The 27,164-nt window shown below is 42.4% G+C and overlaps 1 protein-coding gene across 1 annotated transcript in view; it reads left to right on the top strand.

Moving 5' to 3' along the window:
- The window catches only part of ptprn2 (protein tyrosine phosphatase receptor type N2), a 113,306-nt gene that overhangs the window by 71,603 nt on the left and 14,539 nt on the right, over positions 1–27,164 (top strand). Inside the window, exons 12-15 of the mRNA XM_068581535.1 lie at positions 16,502–16,717; positions 19,040–19,243; positions 23,991–24,138; positions 25,359–25,432. Of these exons, the coding sequence (XP_068437636.1) occupies positions 16,502–16,717; positions 19,040–19,243; positions 23,991–24,138; positions 25,359–25,432 (642 nt within the window). The remainder of the gene's footprint in view (positions 1–16,501; positions 16,718–19,039; positions 19,244–23,990; positions 24,139–25,358; positions 25,433–27,164) is intronic.

Raw genomic sequence — 27,164 nt, 5'->3', positions numbered from 1 at the left:
GGCTAAGACTGATAATTGTTTTCATAACAGCAATTGTCGCAATTGATTTTTTCTTTAAAAGGTCAGAAAATAGGGAAGAAATGAAGCACTTGTGCTTCATATATATATATACATATATATATATATATATATATATATATATATATATATATATATATATATATATATATATACATATATATATATATATATATATATATATATATATATATATATATATATATATATATATATATATATATAAATAAATAGCCATATTTTCAAATGTTTTGGTTGCATCTCAGCACCCTGAACTGCTAACTGTCTGGGTGGTAGCGGTAGAGGGCCAATTACTCTTTAATTAAATCGAAAGAGGAGTTTCGATACTACTGGATGCAGTGATATTTCGGTCAATACCTTGAAGGTATTGAAGGTCGATACCCAGCCCTAAGCAACAGATGAGGGGTTTTTTTTTCAGCTGGAGTTGTGATCTGTTCTTAAAATGCAGCATGTTCTGCAGCTGATTTGCATTTTGGACAGCTGTAGCTACCGACACTGGAGGAATTTTAATTTCTGCCTCTTGTACAGTGGATTTCTACCTAAATGTCAGAGAGTTCTGACATATTGACATCAAAACGTGACGTTTGGTTTTGATGGTTTAGATTTGAGAGGAACATTTTGCTGTATCTGTCATATGTAAGAGCTGTGCTGTGGTTTCGCCACATCATTCCATCGACTGTTGGACAGAAAGAAAAGTTAGAGAAATGGTAATTAATGCTGACACTCAGCGTATTTGTATGATTGGAATGACATAAAAGTGTTATTAAATATTCCCCTCAGATTATTAATATCCATAGGACTCTGGACCTGTTGGAAATGACTGATTTAGTTCAGCCACTTCAATTATTCCCCCTGTAGGTTATTGGGGTGCAGTGAAACACAAATTAAACCAAATTCAACTTTTGGATACTTCTCAAAGCAGACTTAATAGATCCAATGACCTCCGTGTGGGTGCAGGTTGACCTGCTCGGCGTATTTTAAGAAGAAATAATGACACTCCCGACTACATCCAGAGACAGACTGGACACCCCGCTGCTTCCCCTCCATCTTCGCCTCAGTAAATTCCCAACGTGGTGATCATTGAACTCAACTCTCCCCGGTGTAGGACAGCTTGTGATTCCTGTGCTGCTGTTAAATTCTAGTTGGCTAGTACGAGGTAGACTTCTACTGGATCTGTCTGCAGCTTAATAAGCAACACTGAAATGGGTGATAATAAATCAGGTGGGTCCCTGAAGTAAACTTCTACTCTGGAGTTGGACATGTTGCGTTCATTCCTCTTATAAAATTGGGTTTTGATTCAAAAGTGCGCACAATAATAGATTATTTGGTTTGTTCTTGACTTATGCAGTTTGCGATGTGGATGATGGCAAATTTAACATTAAAAAAAGTATTCATTGTTTTTAAACAATGTTTAGATGGACAAATGCAAGTGTTTCATTTGCAGCCTGTATGATTTTGAACAGCTGTCGGTAGCCACATGATTACGCTGGCATAGTCATATCCTAAAAAACTCATAAATATGTACCTGAGGGCTACATATGCAAACAGACTGAGGCGCCATGTCCCATGCAAAATCTTCATATGATCCATGTAGAAGACATAGAAATAAAGAAACAGCATGGTTCTCGTGTTACAGTTTTGCACTAGTTAGTCCTGGAACCAAGCATCATAATGACAATCCTGTTTAGCTTCTTAGTTTACGACGTTGGATACGTAAGACAGAGGTTAGATTATGAGGGCTTTATTGTTCATATTTTCAAGCTAAAAAGTATGTTTTTACGTTCCACGCTACAAGAGAAAAGGCCTTTAGGAGGGAGGCTATGTATTTGGCAAACATAACTGGCTTAGTTAACAGGTTTAGGAGAGGTTGGCGGCGTCTAAACTTCTAAAATGATAAATACTACTATTATAGGTACTTCAAATGAAGAGCGGGACAGAGCCCGCCACACTTGTTTGAACAAAAGGCTGTTTATGGTAATTCGTCAAATGGCGTCTGGCAGCAGCAGCAGCGGTGGGGATGAGGACTGGGAGCCTGGGAGGGGGGTTGAATAGGGGGTGGGGAGGAGACCTACGGTGTCCACAGCTGGATAGCATGGCAGAGGTTTTAAATGTCAGCGTTGAAGGGGGATGTGGCTGCCATTTGGCCTGACAAGCTGCATGCCAAGGGACTGGCAGCGGGGTGCAGGGGCATGGTGCTCCCGGTCCCGGCCACAGAGCTCTCACCTTCTGCCATTTATCATGCGGCTACTTGCCTAGCGCATCTGGCACCTTCGCATTGACAGCAGCAGCAAAAGCAGTTGCTGCAGGCTAACCGGTGGCCCATGGTAATCTTTTTAACATCGCAACAAAATTAGGGCACAAGTATTTATTTGAATAAATTCAGTTCGGAGTATTTGGAGTAGATGTTGAGTTAAGTTGATGGAAATGCAATAATATTTTGAGGACATTTTGAGTTGTTCGTGGAGTGTTGGGCAGATTTTTCTGCTGAAATCGACAAAGTATGTCTTAAAATTACAATTTAATAGAGCAGGGCAGGTTGTAAAGTAGTAATCCTGAGCACTAAACTAATATATTTGTTGTTAGGTGGGATATTCTACAAATGGACACGTTTAAGAAGATACTTTCGTCATCTGCTCATCTTTCTAGATGTATAAATGAGTCATATAGCTGCCTTTTTAGCAAACTACATTTTGAGTTTGTGGTTGATATGAAGCAGATTAATTATTGCTCAGTGAGCGCAAAATATTGAAACCACTTTGCTCTCAGCAAATGAAATATAATCAACTGTCATATCATCTTTTATTGACATTAATAGACTGTAATTGTGAATCCTGTGGTAACTGCTAGTTACTTTCTGCATGGCAAGGTCAACTAAATTGCTTGATAAGCTGTTATGGTCTTTTACATGATGACCTTGACTTGGGAGGACGTATAAATATCTTCCATTTGTGGTGATAAAGCATGAAATGAAACTGGACCACTCTGCTTCTAAGTGGCTTTACAGCATCTACTGGTTGTGTTCACTGCTTTGAAATACTCTCCTGGGATGGCCTGCAGATATTTAGACATGGCGGGGACGGTTTAAATGAAGAATATTCTGCATGTTGTTTTAACATTATACATGTTAAAACAACACCCATGAGTATAGGACTTCAGTTGAAATAGCTACTCACATATCAGACGTCCTCATGTCATATTTGTCTCAAAATAAGAGTTTCAACTCAGAAAAGAAACGTATAAAATTGTGTATCGGTCAGTACATATTAATGCATTTTACTTAATCATATACAGTTAAAACATTGCATCTCCAAAATGTCAATATTTTCAGATTTGTTTTCTTAGATTCACCAAATTTAGATAGTTTTCTCTGTAGAGCAACAATATATTGAATTTCAATCCAAACTATGGCATAAACCTGCAGAAATTGAGACTAATCTTTATTTACCTTGATCTGTACTTGCCATTTAATTTTTTCTAATAACCATCAATAACTGAAACTAATTAGGCCCTTGAGATATGAAGTGAAGACATTTCTTTAATGTGTTTGCTGCACTATATGGAGTCTTTCATCCTAATATTTGATGCAATCATTGCAAATGTTGCGTACATGTGAAGGTAAAAAGCATCAAAGATCAAACATCCGATAGTGTGCTGTGAACTGGAAAAGGGTCCTACTGGGATGGGATTTTTTGCTTTACATATCACAGTGTACATGGCTGCCCACAAGCCTATTTACATTCATACACATGCTCATCACTTCGTGTGTTGCCAGCAAATGCTCAGAGGCAGCTAACACCTGACAGAGTGCAGGTGGATCTCTGTATAAAAATAGGAAAACCTGTTCATAAACAGAAGCTGCTACAAGGACACCAAGCCTGAATCATACTCTAAACCAGAGCGCAGTTACATATCTGCAGCTTAAAAAAAACCTACACGACAACATTATGTCAAACAGTGATGACTAAAACTGACATATTTATGCACATTTCCTCTAAAACATGGACAAAGGACTCCACAAACTAAACGTATGCCAAGTTGGGACTTATTCTGAATAAAGTAGAGGGGGGAAAAAAAACACATGAAATGTGTCATTCATAGCTTCATCAACATAAATAACTAATAGAAGGAATTACATGTCATTGTTGGAAACAACAAAAGGCAAAAGGATCTTGGCAATCCAGGTCCATGAACACGTACAATCACATGTCAGTCACCATTCACTCCATCATTCACTTTGAAGAAGGAGGGAAAAAAGAGACATCATCACAGCCTTACAGAAAAAAAAAGCCATGTAATTACGCTCGTGGGTGAAAATAGGCTAGATTGATTATATGCATTTACAATAATGAGCCGTCAATGTATTATTATGTTACAGGAGCAATCAAAATCTTGACATAAATCATAATTTATTCTGCCTTCAGAATTTCCGATCAGCCGCACTTTGCATTGTTGTCGGAGGTTTGCGTCGTATGAAGCGATGGGAGATGTGAGAAAGCAAACAGGCGGCTGATACCGAACTGCAGCCGTGCCAGCAGCGGCCTCATTAGGGATTCACGGAGGTTTTCATTCGACGAGCGGAGCTGCTCGGTTTCGGCTCGGGGGCAGACTGCTCTTCTAAATCTGCAGGAGCTCCAAGACAGACAGACAGACAGACAGACAGACAGCGAGAAACTGCTGGCCAGGCTCTGTTCGTGCAGAGGATCGGGTTTTTTTTTTGCAGCACGAGCCCCCCCCCCCCCCCCCCCCTCCCCCCACCACCACAGCTGATTGGTGTGGCTTCATTAGCATGGGCCGTGGCTCCTCCGATTTGCAGTAATTAAAGAGAGAAATCAGAGCGCTTTGCCTCCAGTCCAGACACAGCCAATGCCAGTCAAGTGAGATCGCCGTGGAACAGATCTAGCCTTCCTGGCCGCCTGCCACTCCCCCCCCCCCCGCTCCCCTTTACACACACACACACACACACACACACACACACACACACACACCCCAGACACCCTCCCCTCTTCCCTCCAGTAAGAGTGCGTCTGGAGGCGAGGGGTATGGGGTGTTGGCGTCTGTGCCAAGTTACCCCCTAAGTAACCCCTGGGGTTACACAGGCACACACGCCTCTCCCCACGGGCGCACGCTGGGCCGGCGTTGTCATGGTGATAGCAGGGGGAAAATGTTTAATGGAGACACTGATGAGAATTTATGAGGCCGTGGCTGTGTGCATTTACAGGGATACGACCCTTAGCCCATCACGCGCCGCCTCCTGTGGTTCTACATGTATATCTTCACTTACACAAGCTGGAGCTGATCATCGGGGCGTATGCTCAGGCAGGCGGCAGCAATATGCTGCAAGTCCGGCAACCGGCAGCAGCAGGTACAGTTGGTGGCACGTGGCATTGGTTGTCCAATTAAGTTAATGCGGTGTGATCAGAAAAGTGTATCGTTTTCGTTTAGTCTTCACCAGAATCTGTATCTACTGGCCTCTTGAAAGGCGTTCTCACGGGGCAATTTAAATACACATCTTGTTATGAGATGGCTGTGAAAAACCCTCCACAGCAACTGACCATTGGTTGTGTGTTTCCACAAGTAGTTGTTCTTCCGTCCTTTTGTTTCCAGTTGATTCGAGTGTGTTGTGTCTGCTCCCATAATTAATTGCGAGCGTCTGTATCTGGCATGGGCACCATTAAACAAACCAGGGGTCTGATAGAGTGCGCTGGCATTTGCTGGGGACGCCATCTTCAGCGATAGTTCAACAGCCCTTGAGAGTGTGTCAAATGTGATTCATTTAAAGTACACTTCTGACCTTAGTGTGGACACAAATGAAGGGCCATCTAGAGAGTGTGAGGTCCCATTTATTATATAGGATATGTTCAGCATTATAGCTCAGCAGTCTTGATGGACCACGGAAGCACACCTTTTTTTACTTAGCACAAGGACGGCTAAAGCTACAAATGGTGTCCCTGCAATTCAACCTGAACTAAATCAGGTGAGTCCTGGCCTGAGATTGTTGGTGGAATTGTAACTCTTCGGACAATCACATTCACCACCACTGTGCTAAACAGTCAGAGTGAAATACTGTGTTTCAGGGGCTTCAGATGTGTTGTGGACCCAGGTGTGGAGAGGACCCATCCTATTGAACCCATGAAGTCACTCTGCGCTGTCCTCTGAACACTTCTCTTTGTCCCTTCACTGTCAGTCTCAGTATCAGAGTCTACCAGCCCACTAAGTCTCTTGTGACTGGGGTTTCAATTATGAACGCTACCTTTGACTACCTCTGTTATTCTGCGGCAGCCCACATATCCCTGCCTGCCACCACTCATGTGTGACTTGATGTATTGTCTCACTGTTTTCTGTCCTTTCAAAATTAATTGCAGTTTTATCTCTCCCCAAGATAAAAAAAAAAGCCAGCCGAGAACATAATAGTCTAAAAGTAGTGTGGATTCTATTCAAACAAAACAATTAAAACCTCACTGTTTTCCTTGCTGTTTCTGACTGTGGATGAGTCGGAGGAGATTTTTTTTGTGGCGGTTCTTCTTTTATCTTTACACACAATAGAATGAAGTATTACCTTCAATTACATGTCGTGATTGGGTTGTTTTAGCAAACTCGGATCACATTTTGAACCCGACCATTTGCTGTCTAACGACTTCTCACCTACAGTATTGTAATTTCCATCATCAAAAACTAATTACATCTTGAAAATGATTCTTCTCTATGGGATGAATGTGAATCTGAGGGGTACTTTGCTCCATCTTGAGCCACAGTGTGAACATCTTTAGTGATACTGACTTGATTTTGCTCTAATATGTAGGTGTGAGCCCCATTTGCTATTTTGGATCAATTAATTTTGGCTGGCACTTTAGCAAACATGAACGTTATCCTTGTCAGACATATTGCTATTGTCAACGCAGCTGCAGGTAGAAAGCATCATTACTGCTAGCTAAAACCTGTTGGGAGTTAAGGCTGCTCTTAAACAAATTAAGAAGATAAAAATTGATCATTAAGTAAACGCCACTTTCACAAATATAGTTGACAATTTGGTCTCTTCTGGAATGAACAAATCCAGTATCGGCCCTTTTCACAGCAGCCATTTTGACATGTCATAGCAGGGAGTACAAAGGTGTAATTGACAGAAAATGTGCCCCCTCTCGCTCTATTTATTGTGTCACCGCCATTTCAGTGAGCCAGCATGCACAACACCAGGGCCCGGGTCCACCTAGAGGGATCAAGGCCATAATTAATGTTTTTAATTACACCTGCAGTTACATGTCAAAATGGCTGCTGTGAAAAGAGCCTTTTGAAGGGGAAGATCAGAGCTTTTAAAAAAGCTACTCTTCATCTTAAATAGCCACTCAAATAAGCTTTTACTCTGTGTTATTTGCAACTGAGCTTAAAAGGCCTTTGGTTACAAGTTTTATTGAAATGATTGTTTACTGAGCGTGTTAGACATCTCTCATAGCTTATGAAACATAACTATTTACAGGAGGCCGAGCTCTGGATTCCTCCAAATGTTGCAGTGTGCTTCGAGGCGTCGTGAGAGCAATACTCTGCATGTAAAGAGGTTGGAGGGTGGTTTCCTTTTAGCCTTTCTAAAATAAGTAAGGAATGTGTTCGTCTGCCCTGAACTGCTCTAAACTGCTGTAAACTGTAGTCGTTAGCATATGACGCAAACAACCTTATAAAAAACAGTTGGCCTATGAATACATCATATAGTGTTTATTATTTTGTGGGGGGGTCACTGGAGTGCAGGAGCCGAGGGGTTGTTCAGTTAAATATGTTAGTCTGCCCGACTCATTGATCCTTTATCTGACTGAGGTTTGCACAAGTTGGAATCTATGGCTCCAAACTGGGCTCTGAAATATCAGTAGCATAACTTTGTATTGATAAATCCATGGTGCTGTCCGTGGTGCTGAAGTAGCAGACGCTTTTGTTTTGGATCTATATTATTAGAGCTAATATTTAAAACAAAAAAAATCATGAATTAACAAATAGCCCTCTGACTATCTCAATATCCAGCTCCACACTGCCCCGCGTGAACAATGCTGTCGCTTTCTTTCCATGACTTCCACATGCATCGACCTGTGAAGATACCGACTTCTTTGCCTTGGACCTCTTTTACAGGCGTCTTGTTTTGAAATGAGCCGGCTGGAAAAAAAGTAAGAAAGTCATCTGACGACAGCGTTGTAGCTAATGTTAGCTCATAGCTACCGTTGATAAACTCCGTTAGCCCCAGGTTCACATTTCGGCTTCTAAATTGATGGCAGCCAGCCAGAAATGAGAAGTTGTTCTGTCTACTTCTGTCTTTAAGATTATACCCATTTTTAAGAAAAGATTAGTCCATACAATTATGCCTGTTCTTCGCTCAATCTATAAACCACAACATCAGTTACTTTTTAGCACAGGTTATACATGTAAAGCCATAACAATGAGCATCACATACGTCCTGCTCTGTTGTCATCCTCATAGATTACAACAATGTTTTCTATAATTTGTACAGATATGGTGTGATTTTCTACTCCGGGCGATGACGCCACAGCACTTTCTTTTTGAAGTGCACATTGTTGTTCATGTGTGTGGGTTTGCCTCTGCTTTAAATATAGTCAAGATGACAGGCATAGCATTTACCTTGATGTGTACTGCTTTGAACTACTTGGCATGGGCAATGCCTGGGCTGGGATTCACACAAGAAAGAGGCCTATTTGAACAAGCCCATCTGGGGAAAATACCAGAATGACATGGCTGACACACACACAGGCTTTGAATGGTTCCTCTCTGAGCAAGTGATGAGCATGAGACACAGCAATTCAAATGTTTCAAGTAAAACCCAGAAATGGGACCTTTTCGTGTCTTTGAACATCATCCATTAGGAAATATTGTGTTTCTCTCTCTCTCTCTCTCTCTCTCTCTCTCTCTCTCTCTCTCTCTCTCTCTCTCTCTCTCTCTCTCTCTCTCTCTCTCTCTCTCTCACACACACACAATTCATTTAAGACATCCACCTAACTGTTAAGTTTCTGCACCTTACAGTGAGTGATGTATGAAAGGGAGTTCAGATGGGAGAGCAGGTTGTCACCTGTTATATTTAATCTCATTTTAAGTGCTATTTTATGACGTGGCAGGCAAAATCAAACTGCAGGGTACCGACTAAAAGCATAAAGAAAAATTGCATCACTGTACTTTGAATCCAAATTGACAGACTTTCAAACTTAAATCTTGCCGATATGAGAGTTTTTTTGTTTCATTACACATGTTAAAACATAAAAATGGAAATAGAGCATTTAAACCCAGATTAGGGTAAATCTTTCCCTCACACACATCTTCTAATATCACCTCAGCAATAACAATAACAGCTGGTGAATCTGATAAAACACCCATATGTGTTTTGTTTTGCATACATTTCTCTCTGCGTTACAGTTGGAAGCTAATCCTCCAACACCTTCCCAAGTGGAGCTGCAGCAACAGACTCGCTCAGATATTATTATGAATAATTTATTGCACTCCATTTCAAAGAGCCGAGCAGAAAGCCCGACTATTTTTGGTGTAACGGTATCACACGTTGGTTAAGTCTGCAGGTACACGTTGCAGCTGTTGGTTTCTTGTACGGCGGCGGCGTAAACTGCATTAGCCTCTCGCTGATATCGTTATGGTGGGATTGGTATGTGGTCCACAGGCTCAGTGTGCTGCTGGGCTTCTGTTTGCTCAAACATATTACAATCTCAGACTGTACTGTGTCCAGCTACGGTGTCGTTGCAGGTATACACACACTTAGATTCAAGTATGTGTGTATTTTGAAAGAAAGACCCACTAACACTGATCCATGTATATTTAGATTACACACACACACGAACATGTTAATATGTAAAAAAAAAAATAATTGTGCAGCGTGTTGGTGGAAGCAAATATTTAAGCCCGAAGTCTGTTCTTCCCTTTTCTCAACCCACATGCACAAGCATCAGTGGATGCCTCTGCTCTGCCATCTCAGGTAGTGCACTTGATCATGACATTTGTTTAACATTCCTCATCCCACCGTCTCTCAGCGACACCGTGAAGTGCCGCATACCTCTTTCTCCCGTTGTTTAAACACGCTCGCCACTTTTCCATCTCTCTCTTTTCTTTTTTTTTTGTATTAGAAATGTGAAATGTGTCATGGAAGCAAACACCGGAGCAGCGCAGGAGAGGAGGACAGATAAGCCTGGCAGGACTCGCGCCGACTGCTCGAACATGTGTTACCCCGAGGAAGTACTTATTGGTGGAACACAAAGGCGTGACAGCATCTGCGAATATCGCCGGTGACCATAAGAGTGACTTCTGTGCGTTGCAGAATTTGACTGCTTGTAGGTTGGTTGTTTTTTTTGCGGTGAATCGATGCACGTCAAACCTCCCTGGTGCGATAACCATTAGCACCGGCCTCGATGGAGGATGTGACATGAGTTGTGAAATCGTGCTGTGTGGTGGGTAGCGGTGGCTGAAATGTGTGAAAATGTGTCCATTTACGCAGAGTTCAAATGAAGGAAAACAACAGGTGCCAAAGTCAGGCTTTCAGGGAAGATTGTGTCGGGTTCTTGGTCGACATTTTCTTTTTTCTTCCTTTTTTTTCCCCCCCATCTGCTGTGTTGTCAGGGGAATACCCTCGCTTGGATGAGTGTGGATTTAGATATGGCTGACAGGTGGGTGACCAGGGTATCTCATATGAGAAAGAGTGAACAGGGCTCTCTTCCAGTTCACCAGAGAACACGACAGATATGATCGTATGGTTGACTTAATGTAAGGACTGATATTCTGGGGATTAACTTCCGGAGCCACTATTTCTTTCTTTCCAATAATAAAACCACTCGCTGGCAGTCATGATAAAAGTCTCCCACCGTGCGTTACTCTTGCATCCATCTTGCATTCGTGCAACAGCGAGCACTGCAGACGATTCTTCCTTGTATTCAACCCTGAATGCTGCAAGATAAAATGGTGGTAGCATTTATGTGCCCTCTGGCAGGCGTAAAAACTGAATGTGGATTCAGAATAATTCCTGTTAAATGAGGATGCAAGTGTGCAGAGAGCATGACGTGAGGAGTGTCACCCCATGACATATAAGGAAGGAACACATTTTCAGAGTTTCGCCTTTTTTTTAAAGGAACAAAAACAGCATAAAATACCAAAATGCATCGAGGATTTCAGTTTTGAAGCATTATCATACACAAGGTATGGTATATATGCGAGATTTGGGGGCGTTAAAAAGAAAACTGGCGAGTTAGTTTGAGTGCGTTCTGCTTCAAATTTTTGTCTGTGCGAGCCGCCTGGTTGGCTCTGCTTTTTGAAGGTGGGGTGGCGTCCGATGCGGCACCGGACCCGGACTGGACAGCGAGCTGGTTTTTGTTCTCCCCTTCACATTGCCAACTCCAGCTGTCACACAGAGGGACAATAGAGAAGAGGAGGGGGTGCTCTCTGAATGGAAAAAAATAAACTGGAGAGCCCCCCGTCACACAGCCCCCCTCCCCAAGACTCGTCATCTGCATTTGACAGGACCCCCGTTCTCCTCTCTTCACCGCCCCTTTTCTTTTTCTTTCTCCTTTTCTCTCCCTGTGCTCTCCATAATCCCCCTTTCTCTCTCTCTCTCCCTGCTAAGTGCAGCTGTTGCTCTCCATTGGATCTTTTTTTTTTCAGACTGATTGCTAATTAGGATAGCTTTTTGGTGAGTTTTATCTAGAAAACTTGTTAAACTTGCAATTTTCCTCTCCTTTTCTCTTCCTTTATTCCCGCCGATCTTAAAGGGGAGCAGAGAAAAGACGTAGCCAATTATACACAATTTACTGTAGGCTGAGCATTTTTCGGACTGCCCCCAATGTCCCATGCAGCATTCATATAGTTTACAACTACTATACTGTGCGGTAGCCTCTTACTATAGTGCTCACTTCAGCTTTGAATGCAAAAGCCGTATACTTTGAAGAATAGACTGCCCCATCTCCCTTATTCTGCTCACATAACTGAATCCCTGGGAGAGGGAGCAGAGGAAAAGGAGAGCCTGAGAAAACAGCAATTCACACACCAAACACAGAGACCCCTAGTAGCTCAACAAATGAGTGTCTAGCCCTATGTCCATTCATATCGCCCCTCGGCCCGCAAGCCTATTAGCCAGGCATCGCTCCTTGAACATTCACTGTCGACAACATGTGGAGGCATCGCTATAGCAACCAGTGGATATGACATGTGCAATGGACGGGGACTCCTGAGCTGCTGAATATAAGGAGGGGCTCAGCCTTAACTAAATGATCGCAAAAAACCCAACCCCACCACCTCCCCATCTCTTTTCATTGGCACAGAGGCGCTGAAAGGACTCACTAGTGGGGCTTCTGCACATTCTTCCGAGGCTCGGAAAATCAGGCGGGCATATCCCACATTCTTCTTCTCCCTTTTCTTATTCTCTCCGACTCCTTTTTTTTCTCCGCTTTTTTTCTTCATCTTCGTGTTGAAGCCGCGGTCTTTTGTTGGCGCTGAGGTGGTGGAGGGTGCAGGGGGTAGGGGGGGGGGACGCATGGGACCCTCGCGGGGGAACTTTTGGAGAAAGCGGACTGAGTGGGCGGCCGGAACGCACAAACGCTTCTTGGAGCTGCGGCGGGCGTCAGTGGTTAAGCATGCTCTCTGGAATACAGGACGCAGCATCCTCCGTTTGCTGCGAAATGTGCACTCTGCCCCGCGACATGGATTGGGGTAATTATCTCTAAAGGCTTGAAACGTGTAACTGTCCTGTTTTTTTTTTGTTTTTTTTTTGTATGTTCCGTGTGCGAGTTTGAATGCGTCATTTATGCGTAAAAGGCGCCTTGCCGGACCGGCTTTTGAAAACTTGTCAACCATCGTAACATCACGTCGAAAGCTGGTTTTCGGTGTGAAGCACAAATGTTTTTTTTTTAGTGTTTTGCAGAACATTTTCGGAGCTCTGGTTTCATGTTTTTATGTTTGTTTCATCCTCTTCCGCTGCGATAGTCTGCTGCAGGTCGAACCTCCAAAAGCGCGTGGGATAAAATATGACTGAGCAAAAAAAAAAAAAAAAAAAATAGGGCATGCGCCCATTTATAGGTAATCACAACGTAAAGTCTTCGAAACAATCCTGGTCAAGGTGGTTGTTGAGCCCGTTGGTTTGGTTTGAGCACATCTGGCTGCAGAGGACGAAGTTTATGTGCAGCTTCATTCTGTCCGATGCTGCCCGGCTCAGAGCATATGGACTGAAAACTGGTAAATCCGCTCTGAGTTTACATAGATTATTCTATTTTAATAGTGTTGAGTAAAAAAAAGATCTTTATCTAATTTATAATGCCTTATTTTATTCTATTCTTAGATGTATTTCTAGAGTTGGATTACCCGGCACATTCTATGTTGCAGGTTTTATGGTAATATGACTTAGTCCATATGTAATTGCTTTATTTTTTATTTCTGAAATCAATCATCACTTTCAAATGTTTATAGAGATTACAAATGTGTCAGACTTTTTTTTTGGAGGATTACCATTGCATTTACAAAATGTCCACAATTTCATGGAATACGTGTTTTCTTCGATCTATGAAAAATAGCTTGCTTATAAAATCTTGCTGAATTTTTGCATTTCCCATGTGGTCGTTTGAGTTTGTCACAGGGCTATCAGTCACATTTTATTGCTTAGAAACTACTATAAATGTATGGCAAAAACCAGAACCACCTTAGTTTAGAGTTGAGGTTTGGCAGTTGTGTGTTTGGGAGGATTTTCTTGTAATTCTTGGAGGTATTGTGCTGTGAGTGAATGGGCAGCCAGCCGCCCCAACAACACCTCTCTGCCTGACCTTTCCTCTATCATTTGAATAATCCACAGCCCCGAAATCCATCTGCCCCTTGTCTCCTCTCAGATTGGCTAATTCCCCACACAGGGGCAATATGAATAGGAGAGAGAAAGAGAAGAGGAAAGTCTGTGAGAGGCAAAGAGTAAGAACTTCACTCAGTGTGGATCCGGCACAAATAGCAGTGAGCAACACGAGTTTAAAGGAATCAATACAAATAAATTTACTTTTAGAATAATTCATGAAGGGGAAAAAAAATTGGATTCTTTATTTCATGGCAGTATTTCTTGTCGATTCTAAATTTCAATGCAAAAAATATGCTTTAACCTTCAGATCTAAATATTTTGTAAGCTTTGATTATGGTAACAAAGGGTGTGATGTCTTTTTACATTACATTTTTATATAGTACTATTATTCAGCGTTTCTGTGTTTTTAAATATGTTAGGTAAAAAACAACATTTTTTTTCAAACATACTGTAAATATAGTGAAATAAAATGATAGCAAGAATACATCAAAATATGTATTTTTAAAAGCAAAAGGCCAGAACTCTAAAGGGCCATGAAGGTAATTCTTCGCCTCACATCTCCTCCCTTTTCCTCCTCCTCATTCTCTCTCCCTTTCTGTATCTCCTCTGGTTTCCTTCTAACACGATTACCGCCTTCAAACACTCTTTTATGCTCGCAGTGCGTTTCAAGCCTCTTTGCTCCCACAGTGGAAATGCTTTTTTTCTCTCCTAATTTCAAGGTGTTTACCTAAATATTATTAAGAGACGGTAGAAAGCCATGTCATGATTAACTCTATTAATACGTTTGTCTTTTTTTTGGTCTTTTTCAGAATAGAGAAAACCATTTAGTTAAAGGCAATAGCTTGGATGAGGAGTTGTCAGGGAGATTTGAGCCAATAGGTCTATGGGGGGCACTTTGGTTTCAGAGGCAGCAGTCTTTAACGATTACACCAACGTGACATTCTGTGTCCACATTGCAAAGAGTGTTGAATATTAAATATGTTGAATGAGGGTTTTTAATGTGCTTTATACGTCTTCTATTGTGCGATTATGCGAGAGAGGATACTGGCTGAAAGGTCTGCATTCTCAACAAGTACTCGTGGAAATTGACTATATATTCATTTGATCACTGAACAACACGGACGACTCATTGGATTGAGGCCATCCCTCCCCTCTGTTCCCATACATGAGCTCTTCAGACCTCTCAGTTGTTGTCTAACCTCTTTATGCTTGATTAAAACTACATGCTCGAACCACAGCAATTGCAATCAACAGCGACTGTCGTCGAGGCCCAACGCGGTAATCGAAAAGATCTTGGCATCGGCACATCCGCTAAAACATTGGCAATTACGAGCCACAAGGTCAAACCATATTGTTACTGGTGTGAGCTGAAGTGTCTTGTTTTGAAAATGGTATGACAAGAAGTAGCCGTCCTTCAGCCGGCCCATTAGACCCCTCAGGCTAAATGTCAGAGCTCTGCCATTTTCTTTTTTTTTTTTCATATTGTAAATTTGATTCACTTCACCTATCAATCTTTCAATCTTGCATGCAGACAATTAGGAGCCTGCTGATGTATTTGTTCTCTCTTATTGATATTGCCCTTTTGCAGACGTATAGCTATTGGCATGCATGCAGCTGATAAAAATAGATCAGAAACTGTGGAGAATGGCTTTTCCAGAAACCCCATGGTTCTGTGTTAGTCATAGAGGACAGTGAGCATGATGTATGTGAATTAAAATAAGCATTAAAATAGATTTTTTTTGGTTTTTGAGGGTTAAATACAAAATGAACTTGACACAACGTCTATGTTGTATGCAAGCAGCAAAGAAAATCTCTAACAGTAGCTATATATTTTAGGCATCATTAATTATCCTTCCCAATTAATGCTCCTAATTATTGCTGTTATGCTCTCAAAATGTTCTGCAGTAGGGCCCACAGGGAATTTATCATTACAGTAAATGGCCATGAGTGGACCAATTATCAACACATAGGCCAATTCTTTAACCTACACTGATAAAAAAAATAAATCACTCAGACTATATTGCAGGATGTTAAAAAACAGTCTGCCACAGTGAGACAAAGCCTACACCTTCCTGTTTGAATTACCATGCAGTGTGGGTGTGAATATCTGAAAAGGCTTTTCTATTCAACCGGTGGAGGATGTACGAAGGTCCAGTGTGGGCTGCCTGTGTCTCTCCGGTCCCGGTAGCCATTAGCTGTGTGGCTTGGGCCGGGGCCTAATCCAGCCGAACTCAGGACCAGAGGAGCTAATTAAGCACAAGCTCTTAGTATCCCAACCTCCTGTAGTTGCACAGTGCCAGCCCACCCCATGCCAGCACTAAATGGGGTTGTAAATATCTATATTGGAGGCATAGTGTGGAGACAGGCCTGGACAGGGGCTGGTAATAGGGGTCGACTCAGCCTGAATGCATATTATAAGGCCAGTATTAGAGCTGCCTAATGAGTGGGGCCGGTCAGACAGTGGTGGGGGCTGGAAGAAAAGAGCGGGAAGTGGAGATAGGTAAGGAAGCATTGTTGCGTCCACATCAGGCCTTTAGCTGAAAGGTGATGCACTCGCAGACTTGCTGTAAATCAAAAGAAGTGAAATCAGTAAAAGAAAGAGGGGCATCCTCTGCTGCTCTGACAGTGTGTTCTCTCTGTTTGTGTCTCTTCCAGAGGGGCAGCTTGACCCAGATCCCAGTGGTGAAGGAGACCAGGGTGGAGTCGGGCCAGTTCCTGCTGCTGTCCGTCCTCTGCATGCTCTTCATCCTGGTGGTGCTGGTGGTGTCCACCACCTTCTTCTGCGTGCGCCAGCGCTCCCACCTCCGCATGAAGGAAAAGCTGGCCAGCCTGGGGACTGATACCAGTACTGATGCCACTGCAACCTATCAGGTTAGACCAGCCCCTTCACTACGAGCCAATCAGGTGCGAGTACACTTAGCTTGTGCTCTGCCATTGGAAGAACACACACTGTTCGAGTTGGGGAGTCTTTCTGATTGGTTTGTGTGTGTGTTTGTTAACGTGCGTTTGAATGATTCTCTTCTACCTGTTTGTGGCTGTTATAATTATAGTGATTTGCTTTTATGATTAAATTATATGCTTTTTTTTAATCATGCAGTGCTAATAACTGTACATCACTACTCTCTTTTTTTATGTTTTTTTGTTGGATTTTTTTGCTTAAATGCGCACCAATAGATATTCACTCTATCCAGTTATTCAATGCTCAACCGTGTCTGTGAAGCGTGTGTGCGTGTGCGTGTGCGTGTGTGTGTGCATGTGCGCGTGTGTGTTTAAGGGAGATTGAGAGGTAGAGAGAGAGACAGAGAGACAGAGGAACGGCCGCCACTGTGACCTATTCCCTCTGTTCCTTCAGGGCCATGGACAGCCCGGGCTGTATTGATTTTCAGTGTTGGGGCTCAGCTGTGCCCAGCATGGCACTCAGAACATATTTATCTGCATGTCGCCTTAACATTTTCAATATTTAATCAGGTTTTCACAGGTCTGCTCTCTCCATCCAAAGCGGGTGTTATAGAGATGACTCCAGATGAGCAAAAAAAGATATGAATGCATTTTTCCAAACATTAACAATATATACATTTGTATTTAATACATTTTGTTATATGTCAAGGTTAGCATGTGTGCAAAAGTTAGGTTTCTTTAGGGCATCTGCTCTTTCTCAATATACCTTTAGGGATGGAGTAACTGCTCTGTCATGTGGGTGTGTGGGAGAGAGATATTGTGAGATGACAGCCCATACTGGAGACATTGTTTCCTCTTGGCCTGTTTTTTGTTCTTATTAGTAGTGGTCTGGAAGAAGGGGGAACGAGGGGAAGCTGTATTCCCTCTACCTGTGCACCTCTCTGGGCTCCATGTGTCTGTCCTCTGGCCCTCTCTGGTGCTAACTGCATCTCTTGGCCTGCTCCTGGGACGTCTTCTCGGCTCCGGTCCAGCGCGGCGCTTTGCAGAGATGTTGAGAAAGTGGGATGAATTATGAGTTGGGCCTGAATATTGCCCCGAGGCCAAGGCCCATGGCACCGCTTCATGGTTCCAATCATTAAAGTCTGACGGCGGCAAAGCTGATCCAAGACCAGGGCTTAGAGGGGCCTGTGCTCCAGAGGGAAATATCACTATGATAGATCATGAGATAGCATGTGCTTTCACAAGGCATTTTCTCTGCTCTGCCCTGCCCTCGCTGTTATTAATTGAGTATGCAAATTACTTCTGTGGAGATGACTGGCTTTGCCTCCGACAACCAAAGAGGATGGGGTTTCAGATTATGAATTCAACATGGAAAAATCAAGTGTGACCACACCTTATGGAGGGAATCAGTCAAAGTGTGCAACTGTTTCTGGGTTTGTTCGTTTACTCATTAATAAGATTGCACAAATTGGCCAACTTATCATTTTTTCTCTCTCTCTTTTTTATTTTGTATGTATACTGGAGAACGTCATGCTTCTAGTCTTTAGATTTCCGATGACCCCGTCTCTGCACTGAGGCATGATGGGAGAAAAGCTGAGTCACTGGGGGAAGTGTAATCTGTGTAGCATTTTAGCAAGTCTCCGACACCTGGAGATATCAATCACAATAGAAAATGATACTTTACAATTCTACCGATGCATTTTTTCTCCTTCTCTCCTTTGGTTCTTTGTTACATACATTCACTGTGAAACTCCTATTTGATTGTTGGATAGATTATCCTTTATTTGCAAAACAAAGATTCCCATTCTTTTTAAAGGAAGTAGTTTCTGCTCTATTGGACCTGAATGTGCAGTATGGTGATTTTGTGCAGGATTTTACTTTAAAAGATAACTTCTTCTCTTTTTTTTTTAACTAAAAGATCCATTCTTAACCAACAAAGACAGATGCTGTGTGGCAGCCAGGTGGGACATGCTGAATTCATTCTGTAAATCGTGTCGGGTTTCTCAACCATGTATTTTTTGACATAATTAGTATAAGCTCCATAATCCATGAGGATAAGCCATTAATCTAGGCAAGTGAGGACAGATCAAGTCAGCCGAGATACAGGATTTTACAATGTGCATTTACACAACTCAGCCCCTAACAGCGAGGATAAGCACATAACCTACATACAACTATTGTTATGTTCATGAAAAGAAGATAAATACTTCGCAAGGAGTCGGAGAGGAAAAAAAAAAACAAACCCTGCATTTGTGAAGTGTTCAGTGTTTCACCGTCATCTTCTCTAACTACCAGGAGCTGTGTCGCCAGCGGATGGCGATCCGCACATCGGAGCGCGTGGAGCGGCCGGAGACCCTGCGCCACTCGAGGCTCAACAGCGTTTCGTCCCAGTTCAGCGATGGCCCTGCGGCCAGCCCGTCCACCCGCAGCAGCACCTCCTCCTGGTGCGAAGAGCCCGTGCCGTCCAACATGGACATCTCCACTGGCCACATGATACTGGTAAGTAACTTGCTTCTACTCAGGAGACAATGTGAGTAATGATTCATGTGGTGGGGAAAGTGAAGCGGGTGGAAGTTGTTTGTTTCATTGTCAGGCCCTCAGAGATTTTTTTTTTGTGGTTCTTAGCGTCTGATTGTTACAGCTAAACAACCGCAACGCCACGTGTCACTGACTATGCATTTAACCTGCACAGTGGGTTTAGTCTGAGATTCCAATGCTTTTGGTCAGAAAACATCAGGTTTGGGTTGATGTACAAGATAATCAACCAGGGGTACTCCTGACATGGGTTACATGGATTATGGATTTGATCAACTCATTCGAAAAATTAGGATTTGATTCAACTAAAAACATATATCCACATATTCGGTTAGCTGTAAAGTCTGTACACTACGTGATGCAAATGACAAAGAGAAGCTGGAAAGGTTTGCTCAAAATAATTCATGAGAAAAGTGTGAAATGTCAGCTGGAAGTAATGGATACTTAATGTTTGATTGTCTTCTGATACTCCCAGCAGTGTAGTACAAAATACACAACTGACTGAATCAACCGAAACAATAACAATTTGCCATTTTGTGCAAAAATATTGTAACAACAAATATAACGACTATTTTAAAAATCTATTCTTGGATGGGGTTGTGACAATGTTTGGGTACTTGGGATCATCTGAGAGGGTCTTTGGGGATACACACATCTGCAGGAATAGGCTTTTTTCTGAGGTTTAATGTGAGTATACATGAGAGTGTCTGCTTTTCAAACTGCTGGTGTCTATCAATATGCTAGGGCCTGTGCTGAAAACCAACAGCTTGATATCTCTGTTTATCTATTTCGATGTGTCTCTTTTTCATTCCTCTCTCACCTCATTCCCTTCAGAACCTTGTTATCTTTGGCTTTTTTCTCCCATCACTCTCCCCGCTGTTTTTTTTCTCCCCTCTTGCTTAATCTCGCCTCTGTTGTCTTCATTTTTTCTCCTCCCACTTTTTCCTCCCTTAACTGTGTCATTTTCTTTCTTTATCATTTTGCCCCGCGTCTTTCATCATTTACATCTTTTACCCCCGCCGTCTCTCTTACTGCTGCAGCAAAAAATAAGGCAGACATTGTTTTGCATGATGAGGGATGCACAAAACTGAAATATCGTTATCCATCTGATTGTCATTTTTAGAAATTCTGTTATTTTTTTTTATTTTTTGGGGGGGGTTGAAAAATGTTGCCAGTGCTTTCACAAACACACAATGGATTGTTTTAATTTTGCACAACTTTCGCTTCATTCATTTGAGACAAGCTTGATAAAAGAGATGGATAGATGCCTTGAAGTGTTTCCATTAATGGAGGGAGCATTCATCACACTGCATGTCTAGCTTTTATATTGGGAGGCTATAATGAATGAGAGTGAATCTGAGTAATGCCTTGTATTGGTGGTAATAGATGGGTTTTGTTGCACTCGTCAAGGCTTGTTTGTGAAGGCCCTTTTGAAAACATTGACAATAGAAAAGCATTTAGCCCTGCAATAACAAAAGAGACACTGTGAATCATTTCTAGGAGCTGTTATTATTACCCATAGTTTTTTCAGTGCAGGCAGAAAGTTAAACACTCAGGGCCCTTTAATTCTCTTTCATGCCATGATTGACATGGAGATGTCCTATAGGGGTTCTTCTTTAAAATTCCACCTCCATCTCACATGAAACCATGTGTGAGATTGCCTTGTTATCACTGATCTCAGACCTATATTTTCCCATCTCAGCTCTCCTCTCCTCTCATCTCCTCTCTCTCGCTCTTTGGAGCTCACACCGTGTGGAGAAGGATGATGAATACCCGGCTCTCCAAAGCACATATGCTGGGGGTCCTTATTGTGAGGCCCGATCAGATCACACACACACACACACACACACACACAACCACGATGAACTACGATGTTGCGCCCCATCGTTTGACCCCCCTCGAGATTTGAAAAGTATTGCATAACGACTTTCAACTTCAGAAGTGGAATTGGATGCCTCTGTGTGCTGAATCACCTGACACACCTCTGCTATCGTACATTTTATATCTTCTCTCGGTTCACTTTTTCAGCTGCAGCGTTTTTGCTACAACCATGAAAACGTTAACCACTTAGTGGCTAAAAACCCTGGTAAATGATTATCAGATGTAACATGGAGTTAGTGGCTGTATTCCTGTGATTGTTGCTGTAATCCCTTCAGCACCATGGACAGCACATAGTCAGGAAAGACGTTTTTCCCTCACAAGCATTTTTCACAAAGTGTCCATCCAGCTCCCCGTTATACTGTCTGGAAACAGGGTCAAAATGTTGATGCTGTTTCTGGAGCGTTCCCTTGGCTTAATCACCTCTCTACTGACACAAAAAATAATGATGGCGCTTGAGGCTCTTTTTCATTATGTTGAGTAGTTATTGTAGAGAAAATGATAAATGATGTGCCTGAAAGTAAAACGGACTGAGGCAAAGTAAAACAGCCACTGACCCATGCAACATGTAACATGTTCTGCCCTCAGTGGCTTTTCCTCACAATTTAAAAATGTAGTTTATGAGCAAAAGAACAAATTACACTTTCATTTCAGTCCAAAGCATGTGTTCTTTTCATTGAGCTGTTATTAGCGAGCACGCCAAGACGTACATATTAACACCATCTATCTCCACCTCTCGCCGCCGTTTATCATATCATAAAACTCCCAGTTCAAACTGTTACCGGTATTGTTTGTTTTAATTTGACAGCGGAGCTTGACAGTAATGTGTTACCTGTTGTGTCTGGCTCCCCTGGTTGTCCCTTCATCCTGATTTCACCCAGCACCCTCTGCTGCCGAGGAGACTGCTTAGGAAGGATTAGACATTGTTTCCCTGACACCCAGGCCTCCCATCCCAACCCTCTGATTGGCAGACATAATCCTCCCATTCACTAAACCTTCGTTACCCTGTCTCTGGAATACGCCATGGTCCGCTGCCTCCCCCTAGTACCGGGAGGGCTTGATAAGGGCCTGCTGGCTGCATTGCATTAAGCTGCGAAAATATGAATTTGGAATGCAATCGATTCAGGGCATCGTTTGAAAAGAATGGGAGGCAATTCAGAGTGGATTTATCAAGTGCATGGAGATGTAATATTGGTCGGGGAGGTGGGATGCTGTCAGGCTGGCAAGCAGAGAGTACTTGTACAGGGTGACAGGAGCATAGTGGTGACAGGCTCTGTCAAGTGGCCATAATGGCATGCTGTCATTTTCCTGGGAAGACAGCACTGTCTGTTTGCGTAGGCGATGCACACCAACACACATGCAAATATATATATATATAAATATATATATGTGTTGGCTGCTATTAGAGTTGACATTAACTCAATTTTTTTTCTCATAATTGGGCTTTTTGCATGCATAAAATTAAAAGTTCAGGAATGGCTCAGGGTACAACAACAGAAATCTGCAGTATTATTTCAGAAACGCCACTTCATGTCATTAATGGGTTCAGACAGAACACGTTGTGCTGTTGTGTTCTCTGATTATGCAGCCGCATTAATCACAAGAGTTGCTTTTTAGCGCGACCTTTGAGACCTGAGCGGCACCTTTGGTACCATATCGAACAATTAACTTTGATTTCCATTGTCTGTAGGATTTGTAACGTTCTTATAAGTCACCTAATATCCTTCGGGTGCATGCAGGCGATGTCAGAATTCATGCACTATCAAAGGGTAATTGCCTATTATGTGTTGGACAAGCTTATTTGTGATTATCATCTTTGTAGGAATTGTATATATTCTGCAAAGAGCTGGATTACCCTTTTGACAGAAAGGAGTGAATAACTTGAATGTAACATTGGAGTGTTACCTCTCTGCCTACTTTTACTGCCTTTTAATATGGGATAAAACCCCAGCACATCTTGCTATCCCTTTCATTGTATTAGCCAGCTGATCCCTGACATCAGTTTATGAGTCTGTAATCTTCAGCCTCACACAATAGCGGACTAAAGTATTTAACCCCATTGGGAAGAGAGCCATGATACAGGAGAGAAAGCGAAACACAGCGCTGCGTTTACAAAAGATCGTCTTGCCAGCTACAGCCTCTAAGCTCCCTACTTGCCCTGGTTTGGGGGAATACACACACACACACACACACACACACACACACAGATTTCTACCCTTCCCCCTTCTCTTATTCCATCTTTGTCTCTCTAGTGAATTCAATTTTGTCTTCTCCGAGCAAAGGCTTAAATGCAGACAATCTTATCAGTGGCTGTGCAAGCAGTAAGAGACGTGATTGAAACACCCCTGAAGTATTTCCAATGCAGACAAACCTTTCAGGAGTCTTAATTGTGCGTGATTTATTTATTTTTTCTCTCTCGGTCAAACGCGCACACGCACAAAGACATTAACATTAGCACACCTTCCCCACCTCGGTCTTCAGCAGCCTCTTCCTCACCCAGTTGTTACGCTGCACAGCAGCGTGGAACAATACTGCTCCATGACACCTGATCAGAGCTTTAATGGAGAGCTGCTGTTGTCAGGGGTTTCGTGTTTCTGCTCCAGATTATATGTTGGATAGCTCATGGTGGAGTGAATACAGTGAAAAAAATAACAAGTCAGCTCAAATCAGCTACATAATGGTGGAGATGAATTGTGTCTCATTTCTATTAAACCTAATATGCAGGCGCACAAAATGTCTTTTCACAGCCACATTTTGAGATCCATCCAGTCGTCTCCTGCGTGGTTTTATTAGTTGCAACGGTGGCTAAGGTGGTGTCTTTTTTGTTCTCCAGTCGTACATGGAGGACCACTTGAAGAACAAGAACCGTCTGGAGCGCGAGTGGGAGGCCATGTGCTCCTACCAGGCAGAGCCCAGCGCCTGCAGCGTGGGGCACGGCGAGCAGAACGCCAAGAGGAACCGCTCAGACGCCGTGGTCGTATGTGAGTCCATTCAGATGCTTTTGGGGGGGATTTTTTATTTTTTTTGCTGACTAATGAAGCAATTTTAAGCATTTGTTATTTCTTACTCTAGCTTCCTCTCGCTAGCTAGGGGGAAATGAGAAATGTTCCCGTTTACCTCTGTGTGAGATGTAGACCGATAACTGCAAACTATCATTGTGAACTACAAAAACTGCATCGAGAACAGAAAGCTTCACAGACGTGGCAACAGTAAAGAGTCCAAATGCAATCGTTCCAGTGTGTTCGACATTGCAAATGAACTCGCTGCCTCAGCTGCTGCATACTCAGTCAGTATGTCCTGCATGCTGCCTCCTAAATAACGATGATGGCATTACCAGCAGACTGAAGTGTTACGCCTCCTCTGCATCGCATGACTGTATTGATCATGACGTTAGCCGTACAAGCTACCGTTGAATCACATTTTTTCTTTACAAATGTAAATCAACATGACCTCTTTCACTCAATTGAATGTTTCTATTATTATTGTAAGGCAAATATTAAACACTCGTATGTTAAATTCGTATGTATGTACAGTCACCGCATCACACGTATCATGCTAGCATGTGATTTTTCCTTGAATTTTCTCAATCAGCCTTTTAATTTGAGTGATGGGGACCTACAAAAAGAGTTTTCTGCCCAATTTTTCATTGGCTTGAAAGGGGCGTGGCTCAGTTGGATCGCAGTAATGTCCCGGTGCCAATCAGGATTTAGCAAAACATTGAAAACTGATGACAATTGGTCGGTTGTTTGGTTACCGTCAAGAGTTTTTGACTGTGATTCAGATTTTGTATCACGAATTAGACTTGAAGATGTCGTCCAAACTTTAATTTCTGCTTTTTTAGTCTTAGATTTAAGAAAAAACATCAGAGTCAAAGTTTTAGTCCAATACTAATGCAGTAGATTTAAATGGATTGGAAACAGATTATCTGAATCTTTAAACAGTTTCACTTGTTTCAGAAAAAGAGGATTTTAAGGCTCACAGCTCACAGATGCAATATTTTATTCTTATTTCATTCAGAACATTCCTTATTGAAGGTGAAAGCAAATCAGGCCTTCAGAGTGTCTGCATGATGAAACCCGGGTGAAATTGCAGAACCTTTTTACTTACAAATTCCTCTGTTACTGCTCAACATGCTGGTGTTATTGTGTGTGGAGGAGGCACAGAGGAAAGTATGTTGATGAATTATTTGTCTCCGTTACAGATGATCATTCCAGAATCGCCTTGAAAGCGGAAAATAACCACAACAACTCTGATTACATCAATGCCAGTCCAATAGTGAGTATTGTTTATTCATTATGGTTCATCGTTGTGGATGAGGATGTCAGATGAAAGCCTTTTTTTGTACCAGAATCACCTGTTCTGGTTGGATTTTACTCTGCTATAAAAGAAGTTTCAAAGGACTTGTCATCGATCCAAGTGCATTGATCTTTTTTTTTTTTTTAACTTCGTTCTCCATCACACTGCTTTCACTGCTTTCAAAATGGCCGCTCCCTGGAGAAGCCCCCTTTTTTCCCATCCCCAGTATATAGAATTATACATTATTTTTGACTAAACAAATGTATAAAATCCAGAAAGACCTCAGTGTTGGTGAGGACTAAGATTTTTGTTTCCCCAAAAACATTGCCAGTCATGATTTCCCCTGAGGCTGCTGAAAAGGGATTCCATCAAAGGGAACAGGAAACTATGCATTTCAAATACAGTGCCAAAATGTCTGAGGAGAGGGAGGAGGGGGCACACACAGCTGCGCTAAAAGCCTATTACTCCTCAGCAACACACATTTATTCCTACCTTTTCTCTAATGGCATTTTCGTGGAGGTTTTTAGCTTATTTAACCAGTGTATAGAATAACATTAGAATAACGTTAATCAATCAGGGGAAGAAGTTGGCACAAAAATCTGATCGGTGGATTAGAAAAAGGCTATACAGTAAAGTTATCCCGGAGTGTTTCTGTGCAGTTGGGGGGAGAAAAAAAGCATCTAGAAAGACACACGGATGTTGAAGATGGGTGAAGTAATGGCGGATGCAGTGGTGTGTGGATGAAAGGACAGTAATTACACCACAAAAGGGACCTCTGGCTGAGCCCAGCAAAACTGTGATAATTATGTCTGTCAATGCGGCTTCTTCCTCCTCATTAGCTGTAGGGGCAGTGGCCTACGAGTAAATAATCTGTCGCTTCTTTCTGGGAATCAGGGGTCAGAGAGGCAAATGGAAGGAGCGATCCGAGCTCCACGCAAAGCCGAGGGCGACACACACATGCACACACACACACACACACGCACGCACACACAGGAGAAAGCGTGGATAATGGTTAATGCTTTCCACAAATGATGCGAGCGCGGCCAGATGTACAGCATCATTAGCTGGAGGAAGGAATCGAAGGGATGTGCAGCGGCACAAAATGTGGTCGAAGCCTGGTCGGCTTTGTCTCGTCTGGCTTTTTCAGAAAGTCAAACACTGTGTGGCTTTTCCATTGCCCACCTGTTCTCCGCGCTTTTGTTTTCAAACTTTCTTGGATGACCTCAATCCCGCTCTCTATCTTACATAAACACGGGATCGAGACGCTACAAAAGTTGAGGCGCGTCTTCAAGAACATATATTTGTGCAAGCTATTTAAGTCCAGGCTATTTTACTTCAAACCAAAGAGCACTTCTTTGCCTTTTTGTTGTAGTCTATCTTCTTCCCACAATGGCAAGAGGAGGACAGCTGAAACGCAGGACTACTCTTTCATGTTTACGCTTTAGTATTCATGCAGGGATGTCAACACACAGCTACAGCCTGTCTGTGTCCTTGAGATTGGCTAGCGGAGTGGTAGCGCTAGCATTCGGCACCGCTCTTTCATTTCAGTGGGGGGATTTTTTTTTTTTTTTTTTACTTGAACAAATCCACGAGAGAATTTTCAAACCAGGAAGCATGAAGAGAAAATTGAACATCGCGTTTACACCTGATTGAAGTAGAACAGTGGGTGATGAACAAAATGTTTCCTGCATGTATGTGTCCTTTTGTGAAA

The sequence above is a fragment of the Clinocottus analis genome, unplaced genomic scaffold (genome assembly GCF_023055335.1).
Source record: "Clinocottus analis isolate CAN_PGR_092001 unplaced genomic scaffold, fCliAna1.0.p SCAF_18, whole genome shotgun sequence".
NCBI lineage: Eukaryota > Metazoa > Chordata > Actinopteri > Perciformes > Cottidae > Clinocottus > Clinocottus analis.
The sequence above is the reverse complement of the archived record's forward strand: the minus strand, read 5'-3'. Positions and strand labels throughout refer to the sequence as shown.